General features: G+C 39.8%; 1 protein-coding gene across 2 annotated transcripts; it reads left to right on the forward strand.

The window, feature by feature from the left end:
- The first annotated feature begins 273 nt into the window (after positions 1 to 273).
- Positions 274 to 3,679, forward strand: LOC109063402 (POU domain, class 3, transcription factor 3-B). Of its 2 annotated transcripts, none has more exons than XM_042725630.1 (2): positions 274 to 2,309; positions 2,626 to 3,679. In XM_042725630.1, the coding sequence occupies exons 1-2, from the start codon at positions 1,098 to 1,100 to the stop codon at positions 2,737 to 2,739; spliced, it is 1,326 nt and encodes a 441-aa protein (XP_042581564.1). In that variant the 5' UTR covers positions 274 to 1,097; the 3' UTR covers positions 2,740 to 3,679. The 2 variants fall into 2 exon arrangements, with proteins under 2 accessions (XP_042581564.1, XP_042581563.1); XM_042725629.1 differs by having other exon boundaries at positions 277 to 2,318; positions 2,626 to 3,675.
- Positions 3,680 to 14,349: the final 10,670 nt, after the last annotated feature.

Raw genomic sequence — 14,349 nt, forward strand, 5'->3', positions numbered from 1 at the left:
CTAAGAGTCACATTGTCTTATTAATGATTCACCAAAATAATTCAACAAAACTATGGGAAATTGTAGGCTACTTAAATGGGGCTTTATTCATATATTTTCACATTCTTTAGAGTTTTCAGTCATTTATCTTGATTTATTTATTTAAATTCAAAAGCAGCCAATTGGAATGGCCGGAAGGGGGGTCTAAGTGCCTGAAGCGAGTTCTCTAGACCTGTCAATCTTGCCGGTGCTATCCAATCAACGAGAGCCGTACGCCCGACTTCCTTGCATTTGGGGAAAGACGTGGACGATGTACGCAGCACAGGGTAAACACTCGTGTGTCCTCTAGCTCTGAGGGAGGGACGGAACTAACTGTCAGAGAGAGAAAGAAAGAGAGGGAGGGAGAGTGAGCGAGGGAGAGGAGAGAGAACAAGCGAATGAGAAAGAAGGCATGCAACACTGCTTTGCACTGTAATACTGGATTGTACTTCAACTGGAGCGGTTTGGCAGGTTTAAACACATCAAAACAGAACAAAGAGACAGACTTTACAGCACCATAAAAGAATCTGCAAAAGAAAAGCAATAAAGGGACGGAGCAAGTGAATTCGCTGCGGCTAAATAACGAAAGAATTGAGGAAGAACCACGTTTAATATTTTTCACCTCGGTAACGGAACATACGTTTGGACTTATTATTTTTAAGGGCACGTTACAACTTCTTCAAGCGCCAGAAGTTTCTTGCGGGACAAAGTTTTGAAACATTTTTTTTTTAATCTTTCAATTGTTTTGTTTTTTCTTTGTTTTCAGACTATTTAAAAAGAAAATATAGATCGAAGGACTGTTTGACTTCCGAGGGCTTTTCAACGCTGACATAAAAGTGGAATTTATCGTTTCAGTCATTCATATGTTCGAAATATATGAATGCGCAAATTATTCAAGAGACGGATTTCGTCCTCTCTCTACAATATCTTTCTCTTTGCTTTTTGTTGATGGTGTTTGTCAAAACACAAGCCAGACTTTTAAAGTTTGAATAATTCATGAGATATAATTTGCCTGCATTAAAAAAAGTTTCTGCAAAAGGGAGGGGGTGATCAGCAAACATATTAATAAGGTTAGCGGAATGGCCACAGCGGCTTCCAACCCTTATCTACCCAGCAGTAGTATATTATCGTCCGGCTCGATCGTGCACTCGGACTCCGGAGGTGGGATGCAGCAGGGCAGTGTTGCGGTAACCTCAGTGTCCGGTGGGTACAGAGGAGACCCAACGGTTAAAATGGTACAAAGCGATTTCATGCAGGGCGCAATGGCAGCGAGCAACGGGGGACATATGCTGAGCCACGCTCACCAGTGGGTGACGTCCTTGCCTCACGCTGCAGCGGCGGCTGCAGCTGCCGCAGTGGCCGCAGCTGAAGCAGGATCGCCTTGGTCGTCTAGTCCCGTTGGAATGACAGGCAGCCCGCAGCAGCAGCAGGACGTGAAAAATAACTCGGGGAGAGACGATTTGCACTCTGGGACTGCGCTGCATCACAGGCCCCCACATTTAGGTCCCCACCAGACTCACGCGGGTGCCTGGGGTAGCACAACCGCTGCCCACATCCCTTCTTTAAGTGGGAGCCAACAGCAGCAGCAGTCCCTCATATACTCGCAGCCGGGAGGCTTCACGGTCAACGGCATGCTCAGTCCGCCGGGCAGCCAAAGCCTAGTACACCCGGGTCTGGTGCGTGGCGATACGCCGGAGCTCGATCACAGCAGCCACCACCACCACCATCACCACCAGCATCAACATCACCAGCAAGCACACCACGGAGTGAACAGCCACGACCCGCACTCCGACGAGGACACGCCGACGTCGGACGACTTAGAGCACTTTGCCAAGCAGTTCAAACAACGCCGGATCAAACTGGGCTTCACGCAAGCGGACGTGGGCTTGGCGTTGGGCACTCTGTACGGGAACGTCTTCTCGCAGACCACAATCTGTCGCTTCGAAGCTCTGCAGCTCAGCTTTAAGAACATGTGCAAGCTGAAGCCGTTGCTTAACAAATGGCTGGAGGAGGCAGACTCCTCCACGGGCAGCCCCACCAGCATCGACAAGATAGCGGCTCAGGGCAGGAAGCGCAAGAAGCGCACCTCCATCGAAGTGAGCGTCAAAGGTGCGTTGGAGAGTCACTTCTTGAAATGTCCCAAGCCTTCAGCCCAAGAGATAACCTCTCTGGCGGATAACCTGCAGCTGGAGAAGGAGGTGGTGAGAGTTTGGTTTTGCAATCGGAGACAGAAAGAGAAAAGGATGACGCCCCCAGGAGTGCCGCAGACGCCGGAGGATGTATATTCTCAGGTCGGCAATGTGAGTGCAGATACACCGCCCCCCTCCATGGACTGCAAACGAATGTTCAGTGAGACATAGAACAGCATACAAGAAAAAAAATATTTTATATATGACTAATCTGATAAAACACAGACTATCATCAAGATAGCAAAACATTTTGATACTGTGATTGTGAGGGAATATTGAGACTGCAGATGTGTTATATATTTTTTTCACAAGAAAAAAAAATCACCCCTCTTCCTTCCCAACCCTAAACCGCCCGCTAATCTTCTTCCAGGCCCTTAAATGTCTTTACCTAAAAGGTTGTGTCTGCTCTTTCTTTCAGGGACATTTTTTAGTAGATTACTTAAAAGATGCAAGTTTAACTGGGCCGAGCGAACCGGGCGACCAGAGGGTGACAACTACAAGTTCGTTCCACCAGGTAATATTGGCGCATTAACTTCAACTGAAAAATAACAGAAATTAGCAATGAACAACAAACTCTTTGCCCCCCTTCCGTGTTGTACCAATGTCTTGTTTGAGAGGCAAAAGACGCAGGCAATTGTGTGTGTTGTTATGGGACATTAAACCTCAAACAAAGTGATGAAATTCAACTGAAACAATGCGAAGAACAGTGGCATCCACGAAGCTTCCATCCAACTTGGCAGAGAAGACTGCATGGTTTGATATCATCCAAAAATATGGAATGGATTTTTTTTTTCTGGCCTTCCATTCCTTACAAAAACAACAAAAGACTGCCCTCTGTTTCTGATCTCCAAGATCACATCTTTTGATTTTTGATTTTTTAATGTAAAGAACTGAATCTTACGTGGATTTTTGAGGACAAATTTAAATCAAAGATGACTTTTGAAAAGACTGAAATTTCCGCAGCTGCACCTCTTTGAAAATCTTCTGTGCGAACATCCGTTGCCAAGTGGGCCAGAGCTGGTGCTGTGGATGTTTTCATGTGCTGCCATTTCCAAGCAGTATTCTTTGGTAGGTTTTAATAAACAAGACTATGTAAAGCCGGCAATATAGATTCATTAGATCAGATGGTGATCGGAATTATTTACTTAATATTTTTCATTAAAATGCTTTGTTTTAATATTTTATTCGGGATACATACGAACTATTCCAAACAGTTATTATTTATTTCCCCCGGACTTGTGTAAAATGTTTTCCCCTGTTTTCGTTGTTGACCTTATTTGTTTTGTTAAATTTTGTATTCTCATTTTTAAAAGAGCACAAATCTACACGAGCTGACTTTGACAGTAGGTAATAAGGGTATATTTTGATGTGATGATTTGATTGTAATTTAATTTCAGTAGTGATTCCGTAAGAGATGATCGAGAACAATAAATTTGTTAGAATGAAACAAAATTGTGTGTTGTGCCTAAGATCGTATAGCTGTTTGTTTTTGTTTGTTTGTTTCTTTCTTTCTTTAATTTGTAAAAAAAAGAGAAAAAAATAAAAAAAGGATGCTCTTTGAGCAATATTTAGCCAAATGCATTTTAAAATGATGACTGCTGAATTTTAATAGCCTTATGCTATGACATGCAGAATAGAAATAACACTCGAAAACCAAACCTTTCTATTATTATGCCAACAATATAGAGATGTTTGATTAAAAATACAGCCGTCATATAAACATTTCACACAATGCGTTTTTCTAAAATAAAAAAAATAAATAAAATAAAAACAGATCAGTGTTACGTGGCAATCGTTTAAGGCCTCGACAGAAATCACTAACGGGAGTTTTGCATTTCTAGAACTTTTAGAATTTCTGTTAAGCTAACTCACTTCTTAGACAAAGCAGCAAATGTGTCACCGCTGTAAATTACTTAAGGGTACAACCATTTTGTTAGCAGGATGAAATGTGTCTCTGTGACAAGTAATAGAGATAGCAACGTTCAGTAAATCTCATGAGAGAAAGCACAGAAAAGTTGATGCTTGTGGAGGTGGAGTGTTTACAGTGTCACCCGCTTTTGTGTAGTGTAGGCTACCTGTTTTATAGTGTTCACGCCAACTGTCAAATCCACATGCCTTCTTCTATCAAACCGACCATCATGTTTTTTGGACATTTTTTTTATTCAGTGTTAGACTGGTCTTCTTTTTGCCAACACCTTGCATCTATCTATCTATCTATCTATCTATCTATCTATCTATCTATCTATCTATCATGTAAATATTGCTAAATAATACATTTTTAAATAATAGCCTAAGTAGCCTAGTCCTCGTGCATAACCCTGGAAACTAAAACACGTGTTTACGTACATTTTGCATATGCATGCCTTTTTATTTAATTTTTAGCATTCGATCAGTAGAGGTGTTTAGCAATAGCAAAATTCTAGGCCTATAACATTTAGTTTATATTTTTATCAACAACTGAATTTCTCAATTTCTCTCGGAATTTTGCGCCTGATTCATGCATACTGTGATGACCTTAATATGGATAGGCTATTAGTTATTTTTTAAATATATTTTATTATTTTGTTTTATATTTCTTCAGTCTCGCAAACATCGTATGTACATTTTCTAATTTGCTTATTAAAATAAGATAGACTGCTCGATCTCACAGCGGATTGCCAATGCCCCCAAGACTATAGAAACAGGCCTGTATAATTCATGCTGTACACTTTAGACGTTATAAACATGTCATAAAATGATTTTATGTTATATTCCTAACATTATTCATGTAAGATTAATTATATCGGGGATGAAATTATACTGAGCTAGGCCTCGTAAATAAAACGGACGAAGTATTTTGTAAGCGGGCGAAAACGACATCCCTTCAACTTTTTCTTGGGATGGCTATTCAGCAAAACGCGCAATTCCCCCTCTCTTAGATTTAAATTTCGCGGATGAATTCCCATACACTAGTTGCTTAGCAACTAAATTCAATCAATGTTATAGAAGTATGCGTCCCTTCTCTTTGTCCCCAATAATAAGAGTGTCATTCTGACATTCAGACTGATTTTGTGCGACCCGAGTTAAAGAAATGCTGTCACTGAGAACTAGGCTAAATTAATTCATAATTAAAATGTAGACATTTTGAGGGGGGAAATCAGCTTATGTGAGAAATTTCAGTTTATGTGTATGATTGCTTCATGAAGATTCAGATATCGCGTTGTTTACCAGTAGGCCTATATTATTTATTAAAAGTCTGTCTTCAGCATAATTTTGTTGTCCAATGACCCTGTTTTTCTTTCGAGAATTAGCATTGCATAAATATAGAAAATGGTATTTTAATTCACTGATTTACTCAAATTTAGCTGTCTGTAGTTTGCAAGTAGGCCTGTAGTATGTTAAGGAAGCTCATGCCAAAGTGCACTAAACTCCATAGTACTGTCACATGACTTTCGACCCACGTGCTCAGATGTATCCACTGCTGATAAAATAAAGCAAAAAACTACAACGATTAGAAAAATTCCCAGGTTCTTTCTTTCTTTTTTTCTTTCTTTTATTTTATTTTTTTAATTATTTTTTTTTGTAACACATTTACATTTTGTCTACCCCCACGTTTTAGCCCAAATAACATTTATTTTCTTCCATTTATGCTTTCTTGCCAAACCTTCCTATTAAACAAACTTACAGTTGTGTCACTGTCAAATAGTTTAACGCACAGAGGGTTAACACTGAACCTGAAGTCCATGTAACTCAAACATATGTGTATTGGCTATTTGTAACAGTAATATAACGGTACACCGGTACTTTTGGAAAGACGCATTAACTTGACCAGTTGTCAAGTAATAATAATATAAATAATAATAATAATAATAATAATAATAATACAGAGTGGATGGTACCGTGCTGGGAATCCAGCTACTATAATAAAATAAATGTTGATATAGGCCTGCTTGAATTTCCTAAATAATATTCATAAAAGTTTGCTAATTTGGGGCAAAATTACTTGCTACTAGATTTTTAACGAGTAATTTTAAACAGGATATCATACGGGCAGACACCCACTAATTTAGGGTATTTATGTGCTATAAGCAATTTATAATGTGTAAACGAAATTCCAAATTGAACATCGCATTTAATGTCACAATAACTAACACGATATTTTATACAGAATGAATAACGTGGTCTCTTAACTGAACAAACGAACACAAACACTTGTTTTGATCAGTGTCAGAAAAGGTAGGCTAGTGTTAATGTAATCGATGAGGTTTCCACACTTGATTGTTTACAATCTATTTTTAGACGAACAGAAATAGGCCAGACTGTGCGGGGTTTTTTTTTTATCTTAGATGTTTCCTTTTTGTCTCTTAACCCCTCGTGCTGTGCACATACATAATGCTCTTACATGGGACATTTCTCAGTAGGGAGACGTCCTCCAGGCCGCCTTTGTTAATCCATGTTCTATTGTCATTATGCTGGTAATAAGCAGTTAGTATAAATGGTTCTAATCTTTAAACATCTATATTGTTTTAATCCAAAATCACTGCATTTTGGTATTCTTGGCAGAATGCTTGTTTTTTTATATATTCGTCATTCGTCACAGTCTATTTATAAATAAGGTTGTGTCAAATTATAGAATTATTATGCTATTTGCCTGTGAAATCTTTAACTCCCTATATAGAACTATACGAATTAACTCTTTAAACTATTTATTTAGTTATTAAAAAGTTTTTGCTTCTCAAAATAGTCGACCACTTAACTCGTGGAAAAGTTAGTTACGCGTATACGTGGTGTTTTATAGATTTATGAATTCTACATAGTAATGCATTTTTTTGTTTTAATTTACATATATCAATTTTCCACACTCATTACACATATTGAAAATATTAAAACAGAAAAAAGTAACGATAATTATAATAATAGTAGTAGTAATAATAATAATAATAATAATAATAATAATAATAATAATAAGCCATCTTGGTTATAAAGTAAAAATAGTATCATCTTTGTTGTATTTGCTTAAACTATATTCGAGTTAAAACATAAACATCTAAAATCAAAAACAGGTTTCGGAGCACACAGACTGTACATGCAGTAGGCTACATAGACTTCAGCTGCCGCACGCAGCGTGTCATATAAGGGCCCTCAGAACTCCATGGAAGTCCCCAGTTGTGCTGTCTGGAGGACCAGCCACTCCCAGTCACTCTCTCCCTCTGGAGACGCACTGTAAACGCCGTTCATGTTCAGCGGGCGCAGGTGCTACTCCCCTCTGCAAACCAGAGATTACATTTCCATCTCATGCCTCCTGGAGTCATGTGAAACAATAACCAGACACATTTACGCAATTCTCAAGCCACACTAGGCCACGTATGTGGTGTCTTTCTTGTTAAGTCAAACCATTTATACCACACATATAGGCTATAGTTACACTTCATTAGCCTATTTTATTATCCTATTTTTTTCTCTCTATTGTTGTTTATCTGTGCATTAGATCAGTTTATTACGCAGTAGCCTACTGTTTTCCTCTTCGCTGTACGATTTGCATTACTGCATGGTGTGTCTTTGAGATCCCAGCCTCTTTAGACAGAGAATTGTGCAGACATAGCTGCTGTCACTTGGGTCCCTGGTGGTGTCTAATGAGTTCTTATGTGCTGAGTGCGACTACCGTAAAGGAGTGTATAGGTTTATACCCCAAACTAATACGTAAATAAATAAGCAGATTTTATTCATAACTAACACGGCAACATTAACAAATTGTAGTGAGACTGGACCATTCGGACCACTGGTGAAACTGATCGCTCCGGATCATATGCCCAAGCGGTATGCAGTGCGCGCTGGGCACCGCGTGCCCTCCGCCGCTCTTGAGCGCGAGAATAGAACTTAATGAAATATGTATGCAGAGTGACGTGACGTGTGGGGTTTCCTTTCTATAGAATGAGAAGTCCACGTCTCTGTGCTTTGAGGGACTGACAAGGAGACGGACAGGTTAGGGAAAGGGCCACTGAACTGAGTGTATGTAATTACTTAAATTAACCTTAATCCAGTTCATAAACGTTTTGGTTTCATATAAAAGGATTAAACTAAAATGTTTGTCACAGTAAGAATATACAGACAAGTAAGATAACACAAAGAGTTTTTATTGTTACCAGTTTATTTGCTTGTTTGTTTGTTTTAATTCCCATTTTAACATAATCTATATTTATATAAAAAGTAGCTAGTTTGTGGCTTTGCAAAATAAATTTAATATACTTACATTTAATTTAATTTAATTAGCAATTGGCCAGAATGTGTTTCCTCGACAGCAAATCAATGTTACTATGACCTTTAATTGTGGGTTCAAATTATTGTAGGCTACCTAATTTTTTTAAGTAGATTATTTTTTATTCAAAAGTAGTAAAATTAGTAGTTGTATTGTTGTAGTAGTAGCAATAATAAAATAATATACGCCACATTATATGTTATCAGATTATACAAAGCACAAGGCGTTTTTGGTTTCCGTCCCGTGATTTGGGCCTGCTTATATTAATAGCTACATTTGAGGCAAAATAGTCAAGAAAATATCTATCATGTTGGGAAAATATTTTTGTGGGTTGATACTAACATGAAGGAATTCCCGTCTTTTTCAAGTCACTGCATCCTTGTAAACTCAACAGCACACATACAGCTATACAGTCTACTACGCAACTTGGCCGAATACATCCATGGCCCAACAGCGCCATCTGCCGTTTCGCACGGAGGCGTTGTATCACTGTCATTCACAAAGATGAACCAGTTGTCTTTTACATGTAAATTATACATAAGGATTTATATAGGCTACTACTTTTGTTCGTAAAATTGCACTTATTTGAGTAGGCAGATAATATAGATAATGGCTACATTTTCATTAGGCCTAATATGTTGCTATTTTTTCCCCAAAACTTTTCATGTTAAAATCTTGAGAGTGACACTTTATATATAAAGTTGTCACTAAACAATTCGTAGGCTACTACAATTTTTACCGTCTAAACCAAAGCCAAGAGACCTACTTTCGACTGTAGCCTACATTTTATTCGATCACCTGGTAACCTATCGAAAGTTCAACTGATCATGGCTGGTTTACCGAAACATGACGTTAGAGCTTAATCTGTAAGGCACGTTTCCCAAAATTACAGTTATTTTAGTACTTGTAGTAAAAGCTTTCGTAAATTAACGAAAGCCCCGGGCCACTCATAAGTCCATTGCGTGCAACTTTAATGTCTCTTTCCGCTTGCTTTCATAGTTTATCGGAGAGAAATATAGTGCATTCATGTTAATACATTTGTATTTTTACAAAGCCTCAAAACATTATAACAGAGAATGAATGAATGAGTAAATAAATAAATAAATAAATAAAAGGTTAACCAAATCGGCTTTAGCAACGTGAATGCCACTTGACATTATTATAGGTGTATAACTTCAGACAGACCTACTTTGAAAACAACTTACTAATTGAAATACAGGGATAATATTTTCCTAATATTAATATTAATTTCATACAACATTTTGTAGACTTACATAAATAATTGTATACATTCACTTTTCTTTTTAAGGTCTTCTTTACACTTTTTATTTAAGCTGTCCTTGTTACACATTACACTTACTATTATAATAACAATAAATTTTGCATTTATGCAAGTAACCCTAAGCCAAACTGTAACAAGGAGACTTTAAAATAAAGTGTAACCATAACAAGCATTGTTCATGTTTGGTAATATTTTTGCATACTTTTTAAGTTTTAAAAAACCTTTAAAGAAACTCTGTCTCATATTATGACCTTGACAGGACATAATCTTGTATTTTTTTAGCTATTGGTGGATGCAGAGATTCAGAGAACTGTTTATTCATATGAAACTAAAAGAACTGAAATTGTAGCTAAATGTATCCTACAAAATGTTGATCTATTAAACTATATTTCTTAAAGCGCTTAAAACCACTGTAAGATATACAAACATAATAAAATTATAACAATGTAAATTTTGTTGAGATCCACTTTGGTGGATTTTGGGAAGGTTGTTTATAATGTATTTTGATTATCTACCTGTTTAATACTGACACACTGACATTTAACTAATATTCACCTTGAAATGGGTGAGCATATTTCAACAAGCAAATCAGAATCAGCATTATACAACATAATTTTGTATTTGTGATTAAAAATATTTTTACAACATTCTCCAATCAATCAACATAATTTTGGTCGGTTATTAGTATACAAAAAATGCTTGCTTTTTAACAGGTTTTGCAAGAAGCCTTTATCCAAGCCATGAGATTTGTTCTGTCCAAAATACAGAGAGTAATTTACTAATATTAACAATATGAGGCCTTAAGGGAAATGTTGTTTGTTTATTGCAGGTTTCAGTGGTAAAGTGCTTCTCAATTGCACAGTGTAACTTTGTATTTGTTCCCAAGTCTCCGGGTTTGAGGATGTCTGTGCTTCGCGGCCCCCTCCCAGGCTGAGGATAATTGGAGTTCCATTAATCACTCAAATCCATGGCTTCCACATGCCATCTGATCCCAAATGTTAAGTTGCCACGCTCTTGTGGTGGAGATGTTGGGGGGATCGATGGTCCTCAGGGGTCTGGTGACATCTCCAGCCACACGCCTGCCTTTGCGTCATGGCGTTCCGCCAACTGAGATCAGCTATCCCAGCAGGCCATTCTTTTCAGCAGCAGTTACCAAGGTGACAACATGTCAGAGCTTTGGCTGCTTGGAGCGGGCTTGTAGGGAGCTGATGCATCACCTCCTTGATGGATTTGCCAATAGTGCTTAGACCAGGAGGGGCAGCAGCCCCAATGACACCCACTGTCCCAAAACTCACGCATGCAAGTGCCATCCCATCCAGAGACCACCCCTTGGTTTGCATAGGCACGTGCTTTCCTATACATCCACTGATTAAGCAAAGTATCAGCAGCTCTTGGACAAGAAGGTAAATGGAATTACAGTATCCTCAGAGGCCCCAGGAGGGGACAGCGGAGCTGGAAGAAGGGCTGTTAGGTTCAATGTCTCATTAACCAGGTAGGGATTTAGAGTATAGAGCATCTGAGCCATCTTTAGCTCAGAGAGTTGCAAAGTAACCATTTATAGGTTTCAGGGTTTAATAGATTACTAATAATTGGACCCACATATCCTAGGTTAGGTATTTCTGCCTGAAGCCAATAAATAGATCACTGTGAATGGATGCCACAGCTCTTTTGCTTAAACAGAGATCAGCAATGCAGCACTGGAAAATCTTTTCTAGATAAGACGAGAAAGTGTGAGAGAGTGAGTGAAAGTTGGTTTGCATGCATGTGCAGCAGGTTCAGTGGGTTTTCTACAATAAAACAGAAAATACTATAATTAACTGCTTCTTGTTGTGAAAGAAAGTTGTCCGTAGCCTAAATGGGTTCTGTAACTCTTTTGAGAAGGGGAGATGAGGATAAAAGGCTCAAAGGTGCTCTACAGCAGCCCTCATTAGGACAGCTCCAGGTGTGGGAGAGTTAACACCTGGTCACTCATTCACCAACCTCGGGCGGCAGAGATTCAACTATTCTGCTCACCATTGGGCAGAAGGACGGCGTAAACTCACTCACCGAGGTTTTGATATGAGAGTGATTAACCTTAAACATCAAAGGTGACCTGCCAGAAACACAGGAAGACGTGGAGAAGAAATGCAGAAAACTTGGTTAGACATCTGTAGTGCACTGGCAAGTGTTGTATGTGCAGATTCTCAAGTCATTAAAGGCTCTACTCCCAGAAATAATAGTAATTAATTGGTGTAATACACAAAGGACATAATTATCTTTTTTTCTGTACTGGCACATATTTAATTACCCGTAATTGTTCCCTGAGCCTCGTTCAAAAGGGGTGTAGACTAGACAATCATAATGCATTATGCTCTAATCCTATATTTGGTTTTGCAAAGAGGATATCACTATATCAAAGAATATATACAGCAACTACTTCACAATGCTTGAACAAAAACATCTCAGAACTCATTCTCAGGTCAGGTTTACATCATCAGTAGATTGTCTTATGCGAAGAGCATTATGTATGTTAATAACTGCCAGATTTATCCCTTTTCTCTCACAGACCAAAGAACAAAACTACTGATTAACACGAATTCTTGTGAAGTGTGGAGAGTGTTGGGAGCTAAATTTGCCCCCTGTGCAGAGGGCTGAGGGCAGCCGCGCGGCTCCTTGAACACAAGATGGAGTTTAATAAGTAAACAGAACAGCGAGAGGACAGAGACTCTGATCATGGGCCCGTTCGCCCACCCCGGCCCCCTGCAAGCCAGGCGAGCTGATTAGCTCTGCCGATTGTACCTAGTAATTGCGGTGCCATGACCCCCTCCAGGCAAATATTAGATTTTAGTGGTTTAACCTTTGCAGTCTACAGTGGGTTTAAATTGCCTGTGCAGATGTTGGGGAGCCCAGCGGTAGCCGGAGAGTTGGAGAGCCGGTGTCCTCTCATCAGTGGAGGGAGATGTCTCAAGACTCCCGGTCCTTATTATCCCTGTCTCAATTAGAGCAACTCTTTATGTTTGATTGGTAGCACCAAGACTTTCACCGATATCATCGCCGGAATCAACTTTGTTGTTTAAAGTGTTTATAGCTTTGTGCACAAATGCTGCTGTGCATAAGCGATTAGAAGACATTACCCGTGATTGTATGAACAAATCCTCAAAATGAATATGTTGGCTCAAAGAGGGATATTATGCTGGGAATGTAGTTAAAGGTAGCAGGATGAGGGGGTGCCCCTTGCAGGGCAAGTCCATTAGCAGGAAATGTTCATGAGATGAGGCGGTAGGAAGTTTTTCTAAGGTCAGTCTCAGCTACTCCGGAGGGTCGGATTACTCCCGTCCTGTCTGGGGTCTTGAACCTCTTCCTCCCAAGTGACAGGCAGCTGCATCCCATGGCCTCTTTCTCCGCACTGCGTAGTAATGGCTTCCTTCCTGTAGTTGCCACCGGGACCCTACCTCAGATGCTTACCTGGGGAAAAAAATACAGACGCAAGATGAAGGAGGTGGGGGGGGGACACTGGTCTTTTCATCCATGGGAAGCAGGGAAGGAACCCTTCAACTTGTCTCAGGCTGGAAACTTAATACAGCCATTCCACTGGTTTTTGTGTGTTTGGTGGTGGTGGTGGGGGGGGGGGGTCGGGGGTCTGAATGGGCTTACAAAGTGGTTCCATCTGAGAGTGACAGGATACAAACTACACACACAATGTAATGCTGACGGATCCGTGCTCTGATCTATCATTACTGCCCGTGTAACAAATATTGTGTCGATGAACTGAGGTGTACAACATGAGATGAACGAGATAGAAATACATTGAGAAAACTGGCGCTAGTGCTGGCTGTAGCCCCATGACCACATAAGCCTGCAAAGGAGGCATTAGCAGAGCTGGCAGAGGCAAAGCACTTCACTGATCTAAATCGCCCCATTCTTCCTTATCAGCAGTGTGTGGGGAGCAATACTCAGGTAGACCCCCACAGGCCCATCGCTAAAAGCCCTAATATCTGTGGACGTCCGTGGCCACGGCCCAATCTGCTGCGGCGGTCGATTTGTTTCACGCACTGCCAGAAGTGCTTTGTAATTAGGCTGATATTGATGAGGCCTGATTCCAGCAGGTAATCACTGGCAGTTCAGTTTCTCTCCGCTTCTCAGCAAAACGTCTCTATTTATTACAGAGCTTTTGCTATCAATTAAAGGCCACTCCACACGTGGCTCTTTGATAATCAGCCGGATGATTTCCGTGGCTGTCGGAGGGCAGATATGAAATCTGGATAAGCATTCTCCACGGATGCCTCGGGAGCATTACGTTATAACAATACTGGAGGATTCGACATTAGAAAGGCTTGATTCATTAAAAGTCCATTTCCTAAATAAGCCCATTCTGGAAAAGCAATGTAAATAAAACAGTGATTTCCTAAGAGTGGGCTCTTCCAGAGTTACGCTTTCATGCCTTGCTTTCGCTTCTGCATACTTATTATTTAGGCTTAGTTGATTGTGTGTGTGCTTCATGTGTAGCTACATGTCTGCGTCCCTGGGCCGTGTGTGTTCTGTGTGGATTACGGCTCTCCTGGATTCTGTCTGTGTCTCCGAGGAGAGGACAACATTTTGGCCCCACTCGTATCCTCCGGCTGCCTTTTCCAATCACTGCCTCTCTA

This window comes from Cyprinus carpio, chromosome B6 (genome assembly GCF_018340385.1).
Source record: "Cyprinus carpio isolate SPL01 chromosome B6, ASM1834038v1, whole genome shotgun sequence".
Lineage (NCBI taxonomy): Eukaryota > Metazoa > Chordata > Actinopteri > Cypriniformes > Cyprinidae > Cyprinus > Cyprinus carpio.